Source organism: Myotis daubentonii, chromosome 7 (genome assembly GCF_963259705.1).
Source record: "Myotis daubentonii chromosome 7, mMyoDau2.1, whole genome shotgun sequence".
Classification (NCBI taxonomy): Eukaryota; Metazoa; Chordata; class Mammalia; order Chiroptera; family Vespertilionidae; genus Myotis; species Myotis daubentonii.
In genome coordinates, this window is record NC_081846.1 from 48,656,918 (window position 1) to 48,676,953 (window position 20,036).

The following is a 20,036-nucleotide window of genomic DNA, read 5'->3' on the forward strand; positions in this document are numbered from 1 at the left end:
TGTTGTTAAATAATAATGTCATAGTGTTAATAAATAATGATTTAATAAACTAATGTGATATATATAATTTTTATTAATTGGCATAATATGTTATATAAATTAAAATTAATTATATATTAGTTATTTATATTATATATTATTATATTACTAGAGGCCTGTTGCACGAAAAGATTTGTGCAATAGGCCGGGGTCCGGGTGCCGGAGGAAAACTGGTGCCACTCTGGCCGGAGCTGCCTTCACAGCCCTCGCTGCTCCAGCCAGAGCTGCCTTTAGTCTTTGCTCCGCCACTTCATGCTGGTTAATTTGCATATCTTGCTGATTAACCAATGGGAGGCGTAGCGAAGGTACAGTCAATTTCAATCTTTGTCTATTATTATATAGGATACTAGAGGCCCGGTGCACAAAATTCGTGCACTTGGGCTGGGGGTGTCTCGCAGCGTCAAGCCCCCGTTGGCGCTCGTGGGATCCCCGGCTTCACCATGCAGAGCCACGGGACCCACCTACGCACTGTGCATGCAGCATCAAGTCCCCGCCCACCGCGTGCACCTGCTACGCATGCAGCCTCCTGGTGATGGGTTGTTACAGCGTGAGGGCGTCACAGTGTAAGGGCATCATGATCACATAGCCTTTTATTATATAGAACTAGAGGCCCGGTGCACAAAAATTTGTGCACTCAGGGGGGGGTGAAGGGGGGTCCCTCAGCCCGGCCTGTGCCCTCTCGCAGTCTGGGACACCTCGGGAGATAACACCCTGCTGGCTTAAGCCTGCTCCCGGGTGGCAGAGGGCAGGCCCAATCCCTAGGTGCAGCCCCTGGTCGGGCTCAGAGCAGGGCCGATTGGGGAGTTGGGGCGCCGCCCCCGTCACGCACAGTGCCACAGGGTGATCAGGGGGTTGGGGCGCTGCCCCCTGTCACGCACAGAACAGGGCCCATCAGGGGGGTTGGGGCTCCGTACCCTGTCACACACAGAGCAGGGCGGATCAGGGGGTTGGGGCGTCGCCCTCTATCACCCACAGAGCAGGGCCGATCAGGAGGTTGGGGCGCCACCACTGTCACACTCAAGGCAGGGCCGATGGGGAGGTTATGGCTCTACCCCGTCACACACAGAGCAGGGCCCGTGGGGGCGGGGGGGTTGGGGCACCACACCCTGTCACACACAGAGCTGCAGGGCGATCAGGGGGTTGGGGAGCTCCCCCATATCAGGCACAGAGCAAGGCTGATCAGGAGGTTGGGGCGCCTTCCCCTGTCACGAACAGAGCAGGGCGGATAGGGAGGTTGTGGCCCCACCCCCTGTCACACACAGTGCCGCAGGGTGATCAGGGGGTTTGGGCGCTGCCCCCTGTCATGCTGATCCTGGTGCCGGGAGGCATATTACCCTTTTACTATATAGGATAGAGGCCTGGTGCACGTGTGGGGCCTGGCTGGTTTGCCCTGAAGGGTGTCCTGGATCAGGGTGGGGGTCCCCACTGGGATGCCTGGCCAGCCTGGGTGAGGGGCTGAGGGCTGTTTGCAGCTGGTCACACACCCTTCAGGGTGGGGGTCTCCACTGGGGTGCCTGGCCAGTCTGGGTGAGGGGCTGAGGGCTGTTTTCAGGCTGGCAGTTAACGGAAGCTCCCAACCGCTCCTTTTTTTCTTTTTCTTTTTTTATTCTGGGCCAGGTTTAGCTCTGGCTCCAGCTCTTAGGCCTCCGCTCCTGAAAGCAGGTATCTGGTTTGTTTAGGTTCTATAATCAAAACTCTGTATCAACTCCAGCTCTGAGATCCCAGCTCGCTGAAAGCAGGTTTCTGGAGTTTTGTTTAGCTTCTATATTTGTTACAATGTTTCTTAAACTGCAGGCTCAGAGGCCGGCAAGGCAGGCAGGGAACGTTGGAGTCCTCCGTGACTGAAGCAAGCAAGCCTCATGTTAGTTTCAAGCTGCCTGGCTGCTGGCCGCCATCTTGGCTGGCAGTTAATTTGCATATCTCGCTGATTAGCCAATGGGAAGGGTAGCGGTTGTACGCCAATTACCATGTTTCTCTTTTATTAGGTAGGATGTTAACAAATATAATATCAGATAAAATGTATATGTATATTAATATATAACATAATACATATATTATATGCTAATATATTATATAGTAACATAGCATAATACCATTAATATATCATAATATAATATCTCCATAAATGCTAATTATTATTAAAAATAATTATTTAATGTGGAAGAAACCTATCTTTAACAAATCGCTGCAATGTTTTACCTGGTTGTTATTTTCTTTTATGAGTAAATTCAAACCGAGATGGACAGTAAATGCATCTAATACATGTTGCTATATCCCTTTACATTCTCTTCCAGAAACCTGTTATTGACTGCATGTCAGAAGATGGTTACAAGTTGGATCGAATTAACGGTGAAATTCAATTCCACAATGTGACCTTCCACTATCCTTCCAGACCAGAAGTGAAGGTAAGTACTAATCTTTCCTTCAGGAACAACAGCATTTTATTCTTTTTTTAAAAAAAAATATGTTTTATTGATTTTTTACAGAGAGGAAGGGAGAGGGATAGAGAGTTAGAAACATTGATGAGCGAGAAACATCAATCAGCTGCCTCCTGCATGCCCCCTACTGGGGATGTGCCTGCAGCCAAGGTACATGTCCTTGACCAGAATTGAACCTGGGACCCTGAGTCCGCAGGCCAACGCTCTATCCACTGAGCCAAACTGGTTAGGGCCAGCATTTTATTCTTGATGGTTCATTTCCAGAGCCATGAATTGCTTGTTTTCCTGAAGCATGATTCAGTTTCTAGAGACATGGAACAGAAGCATGTTTCTCTGGAAGTGTCCTTGGGTGTTGTGTGATTTCTCAGGCACCAAACCACATTCCTTCATAATGACAGTACTGTGCAAATCCCTTTGGTAGGAACACAGTCCGGCAGCACTTTCTGGTTAAGTCACCTTTATGAGTCTGTTGAAATGAGTGTGCCAGGCCCTGTCATTGTAACCATGAGTTCAATAAAATGCAAGGCAATCAGACCAATTAAGAAGTACAACTATGTCAAACCACCTCCTTAGAGAGTACAGAAGGTAGAACACTCAGAGTAGGAAGGATATGAAGTAGCAAAGGAAAGCAGCTCTCTTTGCAGTTTTTTTACTTGCTATAATTTCACCAGGGCCAATATATCAGTCCTTGGTGCAAAGGTAATCTTGTGATATGCTCATAAGTCACCCATGGTGAAGAAAATTTAGTTTTCCTGTATCTACTGAACAAGTATATTTAAAGGCAATTTACTCTACAGGAAAATTAGGATCTACTCCTGCTGAATGAATTGGCTTTGAAATGAGACTTATTCCTCATTTTTAACAGAGTACCTCTAGCTACCCTTTCTTAATAATATTTCTGTTATCCCCACAGAACTAAATTCCATGAAACTTAATTTGATAATGCATACCTATAATGCAGATAAACACACACACGCGCATATACACTTTCATTATGTGTGTATATAAAGTATAAGTACATATATTAAGATTATGTTTATGAAGTAAATTTTTTATTAATGTTATATATTACATATATATGTAAACATTAACTGTCATAAAAAATACAAAAGTACTTGTGTAATATAAACCTCAAGGTGGTGTTCATTCAATAATGATCTTTGAAGGGATGGCTCAATACTTCCTTTATAATATTGTTCAGAACCAGCTCATAATAGCTGTTCAACAAATACCAGTTGAATTGAAACACAGTTATTTCATTTGTTTTATCTGCTATTTCCAATACCAAGAGTTTGTTTTAATAAAATCTTCTTACTTAGACCTGTAAATATTCTTCATTCATATCACAAGGGTGTATTTAGCCTTGCTGGGTGCCATGATGTACTGAGACTATAGTGATATTAAAAAAAAAAAAAAAGAAGAGCATACTCAATGCCTGTCTGCCCTAGGGGAAGATTACAGTCCAGTAAGTAAAAGTTTGTAAGCCTGACCCTATAGTGTGGAATGAAAGACTTGTGAGATTTTGACACATAGAGCACCCCAAACCACCTCTACATAATAAGTACAAAAATCACCACTGAATTAGTGAAAATATCCAACACATGGTTAGAAGTTAGCGCTTTTTTTCTTCCCTTTCTAGGCTTACCAGCATTCAATTTCTACTTTGAACAGAGTTTTGTATCTAGCAAATATACCACAAACATCTGTTAGATACAGTTATTCATTCAAATACCATGTTCACACACAATACAAGTGTGTGACAGCTTAAACTTTGAAAACTGGCTTATTAACATGTGGTTAGTAAATTCGTATTATTTTTCTAACTTAATGGCTTTCTTCCCTTAACTAATTGGGACCGTCTTCTTGAGGTATCCTAGTATGTCAGGATGTATTAAATGAGATTCCAGAACATCTAAAAGTGGATGTGGTTGATTTACTTTAACTTCAAGTGTTACCACACATCATTTTATTTGTTGGCCATGGCTTTCAGATAAATAATAAGTAATGTGCTGAATGCTGAAGCTTCGTCCTAGGCACAGTTTACTATGTGCTGCTTATTCAGGGATGCAGGGTACAGTTAAACAAGCACAGTACCCTCACAAAGCACCCTAACTTGCAGCCTAGCTGCTGACATTGTTCTTTTCTCTCCTCTGCAGATTTTAAATAACCTCAGCATGGTCATCAAACCCGGGGAAATGACGGCTGTGGTAGGATCCAGCGGAGCTGGGAAGAGCACAGCCCTGCAGCTCATCCAGCGATTCTACGACCCCAGTGCAGGCATGGTGTGTGTCTTCCAGAAACTTCTCACTCCAGGGGATGGGAAAGTGCAAATGGTGATAACTTAATCAACCCCAAAGGCTTAGCATACACTGCGACCATCCTGACACATATGGGGTTGACTTAATGATTTTGACTGCTGTGGCTGCACTATTTCCCTGCATGACCGTGTTCACTGAACAACCAGTCCAGTCTCTGAGTGATGGAACTGGCTGTGTAGATCCATTCCAAGTGGCTGCCTCCTCAGTGAACTAAAGTTTTCATTTATTTCTTTGTAGAATAGCAAAATTATTATTGTTCTCCTGAAGCTCTTCAAATGCTAAGTATAGGAAAGCTTCTACGGCCAGAATTAACAGAGAACAATTATTTATTACAGCTTTGAGAAGTTAGGTTTTAAATATATATATATATATATAACTTCACAAACTACTTAATTTTTTTCTTGTGTTTATGTGATTTAAACATAAACAGAAAGTAAGAAAATAAATATTAATAATTTCCATTTATCACATATTATAATTAAAATACTTTATAAAAATGATTACTTATTTTCACAATGATCATCAAAAGTAAATATCATTTTACAGATGAGGAAGAAGAGTCAGAGAGATTGAGAGTTGCCCCCGTTTTGAACACAGGTCTGTCAGGTGCCAAAGGCTTTTCACTCTCTAAATCATTCTTACCAAGATAGAATCATTTGAGTACATATTAAATACTTGAATGCAATGAATTCTCTATAGTGTATGTACTGTTACACTAACATGGCAAACAAACCAGAATTTTCCTATGTCACAGACATCATTCTCTGATTGGATATTCTTGGCCTCATACCAGCGTAACTATACTCTAAATATATTAAAATCATGGTTTCTTTATGTAACATTTTTATATTTTGCTAATAGTAATTTTAATTTTCTCATTCCACTCACAGTTTCAATTGCTGTTGAATAGCAAAGTACTATTTTGGTGAATCTGGCCAGAAAGTAAACTTTACTATAAAGAATATATACAAGATAAGAATCATTGCTTATTTTTAATGCATCTTTTGAAGTCCATTTTAGGTCACAAGTCAAAACATAGTGCCTGGCCACAGTGGCTCAGTGGTTGAGCATTGACCTATGAACCAGGAGGTCATAGTTCAAGTCCCAGTCAGGGCACATGCTGAGGTTGGGGGCTTGGTCCCCAGAGGGGGGCGTGCAGGAGTTAGCTAACCAATGATTCTCTCATCATTGATGTTTCTATCTCTCTCTCCCTCTCCCTTCCTCTCAGAAATCAATAAAAATATATTTTTAAAAAGCATAGTAAAAATAGTCAAAGTATGGTGAATAACTGACTGTATTCTTTTTGTTGTTGTTGTTAATCCTCACCTGAGGATATTTTCCATTGATTTTTTTTTTTTTTTGAGATAGTGGAAGGGAGAGATACACATGGGACTATACTACTTATTGAGGAAGTAAAATCCTTTCCCAATCACGTTAAATAAAGAGACTTTTACAACATTTATGTTTCTACAATAAATTGTCCTATAGCTATATTTGATTTCAATTATATTAATATATTGTTATTCTTATATAAACAACCATATTATAAGAGGAATTGTTTCTATTACCATCTTGTTGGTCTCTATTTTTTCTCCCCATGGGTTAAGTACAGCATAGTATTATGATTCAGACCCTGAAGGGTTCTGAGAGATGTGATGTTGTGCTCATGTTCTCTAGGTGACTTTGGATGGCCATGACATTCGCTCTCTTAACATTCAGTGGCTTAGAGCTCAGATTGGAATTGTGGAGCAAGAGCCTGTTCTGTTCTCCACCACCATTGCAGAGAATATTCGCTATGGCAGAGAGGGGGCCACGATGGAAGATATAGTCCGAGCTGCCAAGGAAGCCAATGCCTATAACTTCATCATGGAGCTGCCACAGGTACCCCGAGCCTCTCATTCAGAGGGAAACTCATGAATTGTAAAAGGACAGAAGTTCTATGAGATGTATTTCTTTGCATTTGAATCCTAAATCATTAAATTCTTAATGTCATGTTTTTGTGCCATGCTGGAAAAGTACCATGAGTTTTCCCCTTTGTTTGAAACCATGTTGTTAATCTACTGAAAGTCTACCAAGCTGGGGAATGTTCTTTTAAACGCTCCTTTTGACATTGATACAATTTCCTTATTCTATCTATTAAGCATTTGTCAAAGCAGATGACAAATTTGTTATGTGGCAATAACTTGCACGATGCTCTTTTGATGTCTCCCATTGTCGTTTAATTTTCTTATACTTAGGTGGCTAATATGTGTCCTCAGCACTGTATCTAACACATTCCAAAATTCCTCCTTTATATTCATTTTCAGCAACAATGACAACAAAACCAATTCAATATTATTATATGAATTTTGCTTGAGGCTAATGGTTAACTAAGTCAAAGAAGCTTTGTTATTCGTTAAAACATATATAGTGCTTCCTACAAACCAGGCATTGTTCTAAGCATTTTAATTTATTAATTCATTTAGCCCTCTGAGAGGTCAAATAACTTGCTCAAGGCAGGAGAGACAAGGTTCACACTCAGGTGGTCTGGCTCCAGAGTCTGTACTCTAGAACAATTTCTAGTCCACCTTCTAAATTTCCTGTATAAATAGGATTACAGCTATGAGTATACTAGTAATATAGCCTAGTGATTAAAGAGCATAAAACTCTGGCATCACACTTCCTCCATACAGGCCCCAGCTTCTCCACTTGCAAGCTTTATAAACTTGGAGAAGTTACCTTACCCCCTTGCATCCCAGCATTTCCTTATCTATCAATTGAGGGGAATAGTAGCACCTACCTCACGGGACATCTGTGAGGACTAAATGAGATGATATGTGTAAAGCTCAGCTCTGTGCTTTCTTTATACATGGTAGGTGCTCAACTCACATTGGCTAATGATATGCAAGATGAGAGTCTGACCTGTTGTGAGGTTCCAATATAATGCTAGACATGCAAGATACTTGCCAACTGTCTGCTCTCGATGGTGATGGTTATAAAGGTGGCTTGGTATTTCACAATATAAAGACAGCTTTAGCATTGTGTTTTTCTGTGTTGTTTAGCTAGAGGAAAGAAATGAGATCTGATAAGTGCTCTAATCCTCTAAAATGGATTTTCAGGATCTCAATCAACTTTTAGTTTGGTGGAAACATTTTATTTGAAGTTGAGCTAAGCAGAAACATTTACACAGCCAGTGAACCTGGGAATAAGAGATTAAATCAATTTTTTAAAATCTTAAACACAAATATTGATGAGACCTGTTTCAGGAAAGGGTATTTCAGTATAAGTTAGACCTCTGAAAATTCATGTTTGAGGAGGAAGCTAGAAAGGACCTCATGAAGGATTAGTCAGGAGTCTTCAAATTCTTCCTATTCATTACTGGGCTCACTTTCTTTCTAGCAATTTGACACTCTTGTTGGAGAAGGAGGAGGCCAGATGAGTGGCGGCCAGAAACAAAGAGTAGCCATTGCTAGAGCCCTGGTTCGAAATCCCAAGATCCTGCTTTTGGACATGGCCACCTCGGCACTGGACAATGAGAGCGAAGCCATGGTGCAAGAGGCACTGAGTAAGGTTTGTGGAAAGTCTGAGTTCATTTTACATGTGGAAATGTTTGTGCTGTTGTAGGAAAGGCTGCTCATTGTGTGGGTGGGAGAGAGAGAGAGAGAGAGAGAGAGAGAGAGAGAGAGATATGCTACATGGGTCGTCGGTGTATCCAGTCTGACTGTTTAGAAAATATTGGCTGACTGCAATGTTCCTCACAATTGAACAGAAGACAGTTATGATTTGCTTCCAGAAGTTGCACATGTAAAAGTTAAAATCTTGTTAGGTCTAACTTAAAATCTGTGAGTTTTATTTTATTTCTTTTTTAATCCTCACCAGAGGATATTCTGCCATTGATTTCTTAGAGATAGTGGAAGAGAGACGGAAAGACAGAGAGAAATATCGATGTGAGAGAAACACATCAATTGGTTGCCTCCTGCACTTGTCCTGACCAGGGTCCTGGCAGGGAGGATCCTGCAACCAAGGTATGTGCCCTTGACCAGAATCAAACCCGGGAACCTTTGGTCTGCAGGCCAGCACTCTATCCACTGAGCCAAACTGACTAGGGCAAAATCTGTGAGTTTTAAATTTTCCTTTTTTGTTTTAGCTGTTGTTTAATAGCAACAACTGGACCAACAATGTGAGAAAGTGTGCTGGCTATTTCTAATGTCTGCACAGCCTATTTAAGGGTTCTCCCAGGGACTGAGGCTCTGACTCACTTGTGAATTCCGAGATGAACCAAAGGTCGATGCCAGCTCTGTCGTACAGTCTCAGTTAATGGTGCACTATGCATTGTTACAGATTCAGCATGGGCATACAATCATTTCAGTCGCTCATCGCCTATCCACAGTTAGAGCTGCAGATGTCATTATTGGTTTTGAACATGGTGCAGCAGTGGAAAGAGGTACACATGAAGAACTGTTGGAAAGAAAAGGAGTTTACTTCACTCTAGTGACTTTGCAAAGTCAAGGAGATCAAGCCCTTAATGAGGAGGGCATAAAGGGTAAGTGCCTTGTTCATTAACTATTAAATAGTTAATGTATTAATGCTTTGTGTTTTTCTATGCATTTTAATATACACTGTCTTATTTGTTCTCCCAAAAGCCCTTGGAGGCATTATGTAAATGATACAGGAAAGGACAGGCACTCAGGAGGTTCAGTTATCTGATTGAGTCATAGAGCCCAGGTGTTCTGTTGAAGAACATTCAACTTCATCCCTCCCTCTTACCCCACTCTCCACCCCCACACACACACTTTGCAAATAACAGAGACTCTCTATAGTGTCTTGCACACAGTAGGAGCTCTATTCTTGTTGGTTGAGTGAATGAATCAATGACTAAAATGTTTTGTGCTTATTTTCACTAATGTAAATAGATACTTCAGGCCCTAACACACCTTCTCTTTTTCAATCTGAATTTTCAGTTTTGGTGGTTTATCTCAACCTACATTAATCAACCACTCCACACTTTCTCTACCATGTCACATATCAATTTTGAACTCCACTGGGTATAATTGTATAGTTACAGACTATATAATTATATAATTATGTAACTTTATACATATAACATGTGTGATTTATTCTGAAATGATTTTTTTTTAAAATTTGGTGAGTCTATCATTTTTTTCCTACTTCTAGTGGGCTTCCCTTAAGGTTTTTATGATTCATGCTATAAGATATCTATTTCTGTGGTTATAACACATAGGTTATTATACATATGTAGTTTGAAAGATTCAATCTTGCTGATTATTTTGAAATCTTTTGTTAGAATGTGCTGGACAAAGGCTATTTTACTTATTGCAATAAAGTTAACAGTTAATGTCTGTTTTAGCATCAGGCATGGTAATTATGTGCGAGGCAAGCATAGTAAGTAATTTTATTTTGATATGGTTCTGTTTATTGCATACACTAAGGAATCCCTCATGCTGTGTTGAAATAGGAAAAGATGACACTGAAGGTGCTTTACTTGAGAGCAAACAGACCTTTAGCAGAGGGAGCTACCGGGCTAGTTTAAGGTAAGTTTGAGCCATGGGGCAGATTTTAAGGTTTTCAAATATTCTTAGGACTCTTAGGTAATATTTTGGGTACTACCAGGAAAGCCCTAAGCACAGGCCCAAGTCTTGTGTAATAGGAACATGCAAATGAATTCTTGGTTGCTATATTGACAGTCCTGTTTCTAATTAATGAGGAGTTTTTGTTTAACTTTAGCTTCTCATTTTATTAGGGTTAGGGTCATGATAGAGATGCTCTATAGTTAAAATGTTGTTTATTGAACTTAGAAACATGGTTGTTTTAGAAAATATCTGTATTGAGTCTTTCCCACCAAAGCTAACTGTGGTATGAATTACCACCTTACATGGAGGTCAGATTCATTTCTTTAGCTCTACTCTTTAACCTTCTGAGTTGCAATTGAATTCAAATATTTCTTCCAGAGTAACCTTCTGAAATCAAATCATGTTTTAGTTAGATGAAATAAGAAATGCATTTTCTAATGTTTAAAGATAATTTCCCCAAACATTGGCTATGTATTTATTTAGTTTATATTTTAGGTTTTTATTTTTCTATGGATAAATATATCAGTATTCACTCTCAAAACATATTTTTGTTGTTGTACACTGTTAGTAAGACTGTAAATTTAGGATTTCATCCTGGTTTAAGTGTTTTAATAAAATAATTCCTTTAATATCAAAAAGATTCTTTTTCTCAAGTTAGGATACTACAGTAGGCAATGAACTGACAGCATATTTCTCTAACATTTTCTTACAGTTCTAGATCATTTAATTCAGGACTTGTTCATTCAAGATAACTAGCTAATCATTTATTGAAAAATGGCTAAAGAGCTTAAAACAAAACATTCAGGTAACAACTTCAAGTAGTACAAACATACATTTATTTATTTTTAATATTCAAAGGGTAGTTCATTAAGTTTATGCTTAGAGTTTTTTATTTTTCCTTTGGAGAACAGATCATTCAGAATTTTATGAAATGCTAGTTTTATTGAATTTAGAAAAGAATAAGTTGATAGCGTGCTGAGCCAAATTCCACCTGTTCTAAGTAGTTTACTTACAATCTGTTATCAGGACCAGATAACCATTTTAATACAAACATTTCCTATTTGACCGTTTGTTCTCACAAAGTCTAGATTTTGGTGGCTAGGATGAGAAATCCAGAAATGCAATCTATACACAGAAAGAAGCTATTAACTTCCTGCAGAGAAAGATTTACAACTTTAAATGAGAAGATGGTTAAAAATATCTCATTGTGTAGGCTGACAGATTTTTAATTTTTTTTTGCTAAAAGATGACTAAGTGGAATGTTAATTTGTATCTTATTTCCTTGCCTAAGGTCTTTCTGAAGGCTAAGTCTCTAGTCATAGATTTTAGGTTCAAGAACAATTTAATAGATGAAGAAATTAATTTTCTAAATAACAATGTTGAGAGCAAGTATTATTTATTCAGCTAACTTATTTCCCAATCTAGCTGCTTTTGTTTGCGTTGAGAAGTAGTAAAGCAGCTTCTGAGAAAGGGAGTGGCGGATGTTGTAGGTTTCTGGAAGGGCTTAGGTAGAATTATAACTCTGGTGTTTATGGTAGATCAGAGGGGAACTGCCTGGCAGATAGGGTGCCTGCCTAGCTGTCTCATTGGGACAGCCTATCCTAGACAGGTGGAATGGTGTGAGGGATAGGAAGGGAGGGAGGGAGGGAGAGAGAGAGAGAGAGAGAGAGAGAGAGAGAGAGAGAGAGAGAGAGAGAGACTTATGAAATGTAATATTAAAGTAGTAGAAATCCGAGGGGACAAGGATATAGGTCTTCCCATGCTCAGACTGGAAGGTAGTCAAGTATATTTTGACACCTTCTTCTCTTCATATACTCCTGCTATGGTTTCTAATGCTCTGAGTTTTATTTCAGCCCCATGAACTTAAGTCTCAGCCCTTTCATGCACTCTGCTCTCTCCAGGTGACACATGTCTATTCCTTACACCATCTGGACAAGACAGTTCGACTTAGTTACCAAACTCAAATGACTCTGTTGCTGTAGCTTCAGGTCAGATTGGGGGGAAAAGGGGTGCCCCAGAAGAAGCCAGTGTGGTAGCAGGCAGTAGGAGATAAGGAGTGGCTTCATACCTGTTCATTATGAGGTTTGGCAAGAGTTTGAATATGTAAGAGCAAGGAATTGAGATAAATGCACCTTGTTGAAACTGGGTGACTAAGAGGATGGCGGTACCATTAACAGAGCGTGGTAACAAATTAGATTAATTAAGTCGATGTGTTACTGCCTTCTCAAGAAGTCTAAAGGAGCATGTGTAATAGGCAGGTACCACCCTGATATGAGTTTTAGTCCAATTGCACCTGGATACAAAGGATAGAGGCTTGTGAGTGGTTCCATCTGGACTGCACTAAGCAGTTGACATAGGTCTCTTCATCTCTCACGTTGCTCTCTTACACCATATGACTTCCAGTTAATGCTTCCATCAGGAAACTGCCCTCCTCCCAAGTCTTCAGCATTGCCTTTGTCACTGAAGACACTGTTTGCAAATGAATGAAAACCTAACTCGACCTGGTTTAACCTTTAAAGGGAGAGAAGCAGTTGACATAAGGAATAGTCCCAGGAGGATGCTTTGGCTTCAGGCGAGGCTGGGGTGTCAATGATTTGTCCAAGTCTCTCTCCTCAGCTCTACTTTGTTTTCACTATTGGCTTTATTTTAGGGGAAACTTCTTTCCTTAAGAGTTTCAACATAATTGCCATCAGCTCCCAATGCTACATATTCTCAAGCTTAATCTAGAGGAGAGTAGAATCTCTTTCCCAGAAATCACAGGAAAATGAAACAAAACAACCTGAACCAATCACTTCCTATATCTGTCCTGTACTAAGTATATCTAATGAGTATTCCTGTTCGCTCCTCTCTTCATGCTTCCATTTACACTGTTCTCTCAATTAGAAATGCTGTTCCTTCTAGTCTACAAAAACCCAAATCCTACCTTAGTCACCTCTTCCAAGAAGCCTTCTATGGTAACATCTACCATACATGTCTTTTTCCTTTACATTTTCATATTCTTTATTCAAACCTGCCCTATAGCACTTAGTACATTTTTCCTTACATCAGGATTGGGTGTACATGTGTTGCTCCTCTATACAATTTAAGTTCCTTGAGGGACAAGTCTGTCATTGACCAGTCTTTGTATCCCCCACAGCACCTGGAATATTGCATGCTGTAGGTGCCCAATAAACTTCTGTTGAATGAATGAATGAACACATCAAGTTAAATTATATATCAATAAAATTTAAATGCATCACTAGGGGTGATATATAGCCTGGAGAATATGTCACTAGGGGTTCTATTTCCTTTCAGACTAGCTCCTTTGTATAGAGGTGGCAAAACTTTGAAGTATACAAAGTATAAGGTGATGGGGGGGAGCAGGGATGGGTAGAGAAAAATACAGCCAGAAGGGAAGTAAAGGCAATGGCCTATTGCTATGATAGCAATTAGCAGAGCCATGTGGGTTCAGAATGGATTTGAGTCTTACACCTTTTTCTGGTAAACTAGTGGGACAACTTTGCCTCCCTTCTTTTTCTCCCTTCTGGGTCAAGGGAGCAACCCCACTGATTAATTCTGCCCTAAGAATAACTCTGTCTAGTTTAATCAGAAAGATCCCTTATCTGGTTACCAGGTGACCCGGAAAACATTTCTGTTTATTTGACACACGTCTTGTAAACTTGGATACCAGTTGACTTCTGTTCCAACCTGCCCACAATCTACAAACGGTTTCATCTTTTTATTTACAGAGCTTCCATCCGGCAACGCTCCAAGACTCAGCTTTCTTACCTGGTACAAGAACCTTCATTAACTGGTGTTGATCATAAATCTACGTATGAAGAAGACAGAAAGGTCAGGCACCAATCACTCCTGGGGGAATAGAAGAAGCCTTCCCCTGGGGACTGTTGTAAGCAGGCCTAGAATATAGCTTTCAAGGCCGATATCTAGTAATATTTCACTGTTGGACTAAAGGGGAGAACATATTAAGACCTGATGGAAACTCTAAATTTTACGCAATGTTTTTAAAGAAACATATATTAATTAATTACTTTTAAGAATGCGTGGTAACTAAAACTGGACTATTAATGGTTAATAGTTCTTAAATGTACCATTCTAGTAAACACAGGCAAATTACATGTACTTAGCAGATTACTTGATTATGTAGGCATCCTTTTAAAGTTTTAAAGAATATCTGAAAACTTTTTCCTTCCAAAATTTTAAGTCTCTTTCTTAAATTGTAATAACCTTGGCAAAAGTGTTTGACCAACAAACATATTTGATAAGGCTAACCTTATACAAGTTATCACAATTTTTTTTAATTGACATACAACATACCTTACAAAATGACCCCCACAATAAGCCTAGTTACCATCTGTGGTAACTAATCAATACTATTAATTTTATAGCTACCATCTGTGGTAACTAATCAATACTATTAATTTTAACACAATTCCAAACAACACAAAGATGAAAGGGATAGGAAAGGACTCAACCCATACCCTATATAATAAAAGGCTAATATGCAAATTGTCCCCTCGGGAGTTCGACCCGGAGACCAGGAGTTCGATCACTTGCTATGATGTGCGCTGACCACCAGTGGGTGGTGAGGAACATGGTGGGCGACCAGTGGCAGTGGCAGGGTGCTGAGGCAGTGAGGGAAGGAGGAGGCAGGAAGGCTTGGGAAGCAGGGGAAGCTGATCGGCCCTGATCACCTGCCAGGCCTAGGGACCCTACCCGTATACGAATTTTGTGCACCGGGCCTCTAGTAGCAATATAAAACTTTCTTCATTGGGATGCATGTATCCAGAGCTGTTGTGGGCACTAACTTTCACATAAAGTGACCATCCTCCTCCCGAAATCATTGCACTTTAATCATTGCACTTCATTCTTCAGCCCTGACACTCTCACTTTTGATCCCCCATTACTCTTCACATGACTCTTTTCATGGAACTCTTCTTTTTTTTTTTTTTGCTTTTTTTTTTTTTATTGCTTAAAGTATTACAAAGGGTATTACATATGTATCCATTTTATCCCCCCGCCCTAGACAGTCCCCTAGCCTCCCCTATCACCCAGTGTCTTATGTCCATTGGTTATGCTTATATGCATGCATACAAGTCCTTTAGTTGATCTCTTACCCCCCTACCTCCTGCCCCCCAACCCTCCCCGGCCTTCCCGCTGCAGTTTGACAATCTGTTTGAGGCAGCTCTGCCTCTGTATCTATTATTGTTCAAAAGTTTATAATGGTCTCTATTGTCCATGAATGAGTGAGATCATGTGGTATTTTTCCTTTACTGACTGGCTTATTTCACTTAGCATAATGCTCTCCAGTTCCATCCATGCCGTTGCAAATGGTAAGAGTTCCTTCCTTTTTACAGCAGCATAGTATTCCATCGTGTAGATGTACCACAGTTTTCTAATCCATTCATCTACTGATGGGCACTTAGGCTGTTTCCAGATCTTAGCTATGGTGAATTGTGCTGCTATGAACATAGGGGTGCATATATCCTTTCTGATTGGTGTTTCTGGTTTCTTGGGATATATTCCTAGAAGTGGGATCACAGGGTCAAATGGGAGTTCCATTTTCAGTTTTTTAAGGAAACTTCATGGAACTCTTCTTATTAAACTTTATTTGAGGTCATGTTGCCTTATTCCCTTGCTAAACTATAAGCTTCTTAAAGTTAGTGACTATATATTATTTGTGTTTGTATCAACTTGGGCATCTTGCTCAGTGTCTGCACCTAGTAGGACATCAGAAGATTTTAAAACTAGTATAAAAAAATGGAATTGCTACAATAAAATAAAGCCTAAACCACTATTTATTAAAGCAAATAAGTCAGAGAATATTTTAATTACAAGCACAATTATTATGCATGATGTAATTTCAAATTATCTTTAAAAATTCATTTTGGAAGTAATTGTACATTGGCTCACAGTGACAGAATTGGAAGAAAGTACAATACTATGTATGACCTTATGACTAAGAAGGACTCTTAAGTTTCTTTTTGCTTTTAGTGTATTAATCATGAATAAGTAGAGATTCCACTACCTAACAGAGTTGTAAGTATGTTTCATAGGTGAACGCTTTTTCTCTGGAGCAGCAGGATGAATCACAGTGAGAGAAAACATTTAGCAAGCATGATTGCTTACTGCGTTTTGCTGGTAAGGGCTCAAGCCCCCTTCTGGTTCTAGAAACAGGTATTTCATTTCCGTTCAGGTGCTGCCACGAATAACTACAAGAAGCATGAGGTAGGGAGTTTACTAGAGCTGCCAGGGAGAAAGATCCAAATACGACATTGAAATTTCAAACAGCAGCACCAATCATAGTCAATTTTTTACATTTTTATGTTTTTTCCCCCTAGTTTCTGGGTAAACCTTTGACAATAAAAGCAAGAGTTGGGAAGAAGAAAAAGGAAATGGGATTTTGCTGTTGTTGTTGAAACTGGTATTCGGCCCAGCATCCTTGCAGAGAACAATTAGATTCCCTGGAGTCACATTCCCATGGAGTGCTGTTACTGCAGGGAAAACTCCAAAGGGAGCCATTTAACTAAAGGGAAACAAATCAAATATAGAGATTAGTTTTAGAGACATAACACTGCTCGTGTAATAGTCTACTCATTAGCATTGCAAATTAGAATGGAACAATTAAACTCAATTAAATGTTAACCAGTATGATTTTAAAAAGTGCCACTTTATATTCTCTCTCCAATTAAGGGAGACATAAAGAAGGAGGAAGAAAATAACAGGGAAGCCAATGTGGTTTTGCTAAAACTCCAAAAGGAAAAAGATCTTATGCTTCTATTGATACTGCTTGCTTGTACGATAATTATCTTCGAGCCTTTTAGATTTAAAAAAATCAAACATTTTTAAGAGGAAAACAGTAGACTATGGATTAATAAATTTTAAATTATGGAATTTCTAATCCTGGTAAATTTTAAAGTATTTTAAATATTTGGGTTGTTCTAATCCCAAGTAAATTTTAAAGTATTTTTATAGTTCACTAAATTCTGCCCAAGCACTGGTGAAATTCTTCCTTTTTCTCATTTTGATGTGGAAGCTCTAACCTTATCTTCTGTAAAATTGGGAAATGTTATATCTTTTGTTGCAAAAGGTTTAATTACATAAAGAAGAAATAGTCAGCATCAAATAATCCTCATACCAAGAAGACATATTTGGGGGGTGTGTGAAATCCTGTTTCCCTGAGTGTCAATAGTGTTGTTGTTTCTTAGAGTTTTGACTCTGAAAACTTAGAAGAGAAAGTCTGTTTTGAAACTCTAGTTAGCTGGGTCACAGCTGAGACTACAGCCCATTTCTCCTCCCTCTCCAAGCTGCACTTTTGGCTCCCAGAAATGGGGTTTGGTTTTAGTGGTAATGCTGATAAAATTCAGCTTAGAATTAGGGGATCCTGCAGGCTAGAGGTTTCAATCTCTGATATCTAGGAAAGAGTTCAGGAAAACTAGAAAAGACAAGGTAGAATATAGGGGTATGGCCTCGCCGGTGTAGATCAGTGGATTGAGTGTCATCCAATGCAATAAGAGGTTGCTGGTTTGATTCCTGGTCAGAGCACATGCCTGGGTTGTGGGCTCGATCCCCAGTAGGTGCCATGTAGGAAGCAGCCCATTAATGTTTCTCTCTCATTGATGTTTCTATCTCTCTCTCCCTCTCCCTTCCTCTCTCTCTAATATCAATAAAAACACTTAAAAAAAAAAAGAATGCGGGGGTAGGCAAAAGTAGGCTAATAATAATAAATAATACAATAATAAATAGCAATACTACAAGAATAATCTCTATGTTTTGCATCCTCACAACTGTGAATCTACTTTTGCTCATGCCTGTATATATGAAATCAATTAAACTTGTTGGGGAGGAAAAATTTCTTTCTACCCCTCTCGGTTCTTTGGGCTTTGTCTAAGGATTAAATTGGCATATGGGAGCTTCACGATAATATGAGGTTCAAAGACAGATAGGCAATTGAGGCTTGTATATCATCCAGAGCTAAGGGGAAGGTGTTAAGGGTCTGGGACTTCAAAGGGCAGGAAAAATTTCACAGGAAGGCAGGAAAAGCAAATGTTTGCGGTGCAAATGTTTGTTTGAAGAGACAAAGGAACATGGAGAATTTGACTAAGCAGGCCTTGCTAAATTCCCTGCTGTCTACCACACCTAGCTCATATTCTTTGTAGTTACCTCTTATTGTATAGCTCCATTCCCGAAATAGGCCTCTATCTAAATTCTTTTAGGCAGTTAAGGGGGAGGTAGAAAGCTGTTCCTGAGATGTTTGTTGTTTAAAAATAGTCAGCATCAAATAATCCTCATACCAAAAAGACATATTTGGGGGGGGGGGGGGGGGTGAAATCCTGTTTCCCTGAGTGTCAATTATTAGAAACCGACCACTGCATTATAACTAACATAGGGCTTAGGCATTTGTTTAAAAGGTATGACAGAGACAGGACCCATAAAAGTGACTATCAGTATTTATTCATTTGAAGAACCTCTACTTCTTGTCATATTTACCATTTCTTTTTTTAATATTTTTTTAATTGATTTTAGAGAGGAAGGGAGAGGGATAGAGAGATAGAAACATCAATGATGAGAGAGAATCGTTGATCAGCTGCCTCCTGTGCGCCCCCTACTGGGGATCGAGCCCTCAACCCAGGCACATGCCCTGGCCAGAATCAAACCTCAGTCCGCAGGCTGATGCTCTATCCATTGAGCCAAACCGGCTAGGGCCATAGTTCCCATTTCTTAAAGTCACTATTGAGGCAGAAGATCCCATGATTTGGCATGCAGAAACCAGCAAAACCAAATATAGATAGAAGGGCATAAAATTTAAATAGGAACTTATATTTCACCTAACCTATACAAGGAGATGGAAGGAAGGAAACTGAGAAAAGCCCAGTGTCTAGCATTTAACCATCAACATAGTAGGTTTCATCCATTAAACATTTATTGCACATCTATTATGTGCGAGGTATTGTGTTAGGGATGCAAGGATGAGTGAGGGCCATTGCCCTTCTCCACGCACTGGAGTTGCTAGCAGGATACTTCTTTACATATGATAAACAAATGAGCACTGTGCAACTTGACGTTGCTACCACAGAGGCAGGAACTCTGCAATGAGGAAACACATGTATTTTTATAATTTTATCTCTCTCTTTCAGTTACTGGTTTGCCATGAATTTATTCATCTTTCCTTTAGTCATCTTAATTTATCTGTAGCTTTTTTTGGATGAGTAAATTTATTGGTAGATTTACAGAATCAGAGAGAAAAACATTCCATACATAATTATATTTTGTTTTATTCTTTTACTATGCCTTTAGCTACACCAAATAAAAGTCAATCAAAAGTAAATTACCCAGGGACAGATTTCTTAGTTTTTTCATCATTCAATCTTGATAGCCACTCTTTTGGGGGGGTAAGAGGACAGTTTCCTTTAAAGTCCAACTTTTAATAAAATGGACAAAAGAAAATTATTCAAATTAGTTAAATTTTGGTTCTTGTTAGTTTATCTTGGAATGAGAGCTACTACGCAGAGTTACTTCATATTGCCTTTCAATGTCTTAGATGTTGTTGTTTAGTGTTGGAGAAATCTTCAGGTATCAGAAGGGCAGAGAAATTTCTGTCATGTAAGGCTATGTGTAGAGCATTCTGTGGGGAGCTGGTCCAGGAAATGTTCTAGCTGAGACTGACAAAATGT

The 20,036-nt window shown here is 39.3% G+C and overlaps 1 protein-coding gene across 6 annotated transcripts in view; it reads left to right on the forward strand.

Annotated features, from left to right (window-relative positions):
• The window catches only part of ABCB11 (ATP binding cassette subfamily B member 11), an 88,142-nt gene that overhangs the window by 39,824 nt on the left and 28,282 nt on the right, over positions 1-20,036 (forward strand). For all 6 annotated transcript variants that reach the window (XM_059704204.1, XM_059704202.1, XM_059704199.1 and 3 more), the window contains 7 exons: positions 2,334-2,444; positions 4,634-4,759; positions 6,473-6,676; positions 8,174-8,344; positions 9,116-9,317; positions 10,251-10,326; positions 14,094-14,196. In XM_059704204.1, the coding sequence (XP_059560187.1) occupies positions 2,334-2,444; positions 4,634-4,759; positions 6,473-6,676; positions 8,174-8,344; positions 9,116-9,317; positions 10,251-10,326; positions 14,094-14,196 (993 nt within the window). The remainder of the gene's footprint in view (positions 1-2,333; positions 2,445-4,633; positions 4,760-6,472; positions 6,677-8,173; positions 8,345-9,115; positions 9,318-10,250; positions 10,327-14,093; positions 14,197-20,036) is intronic.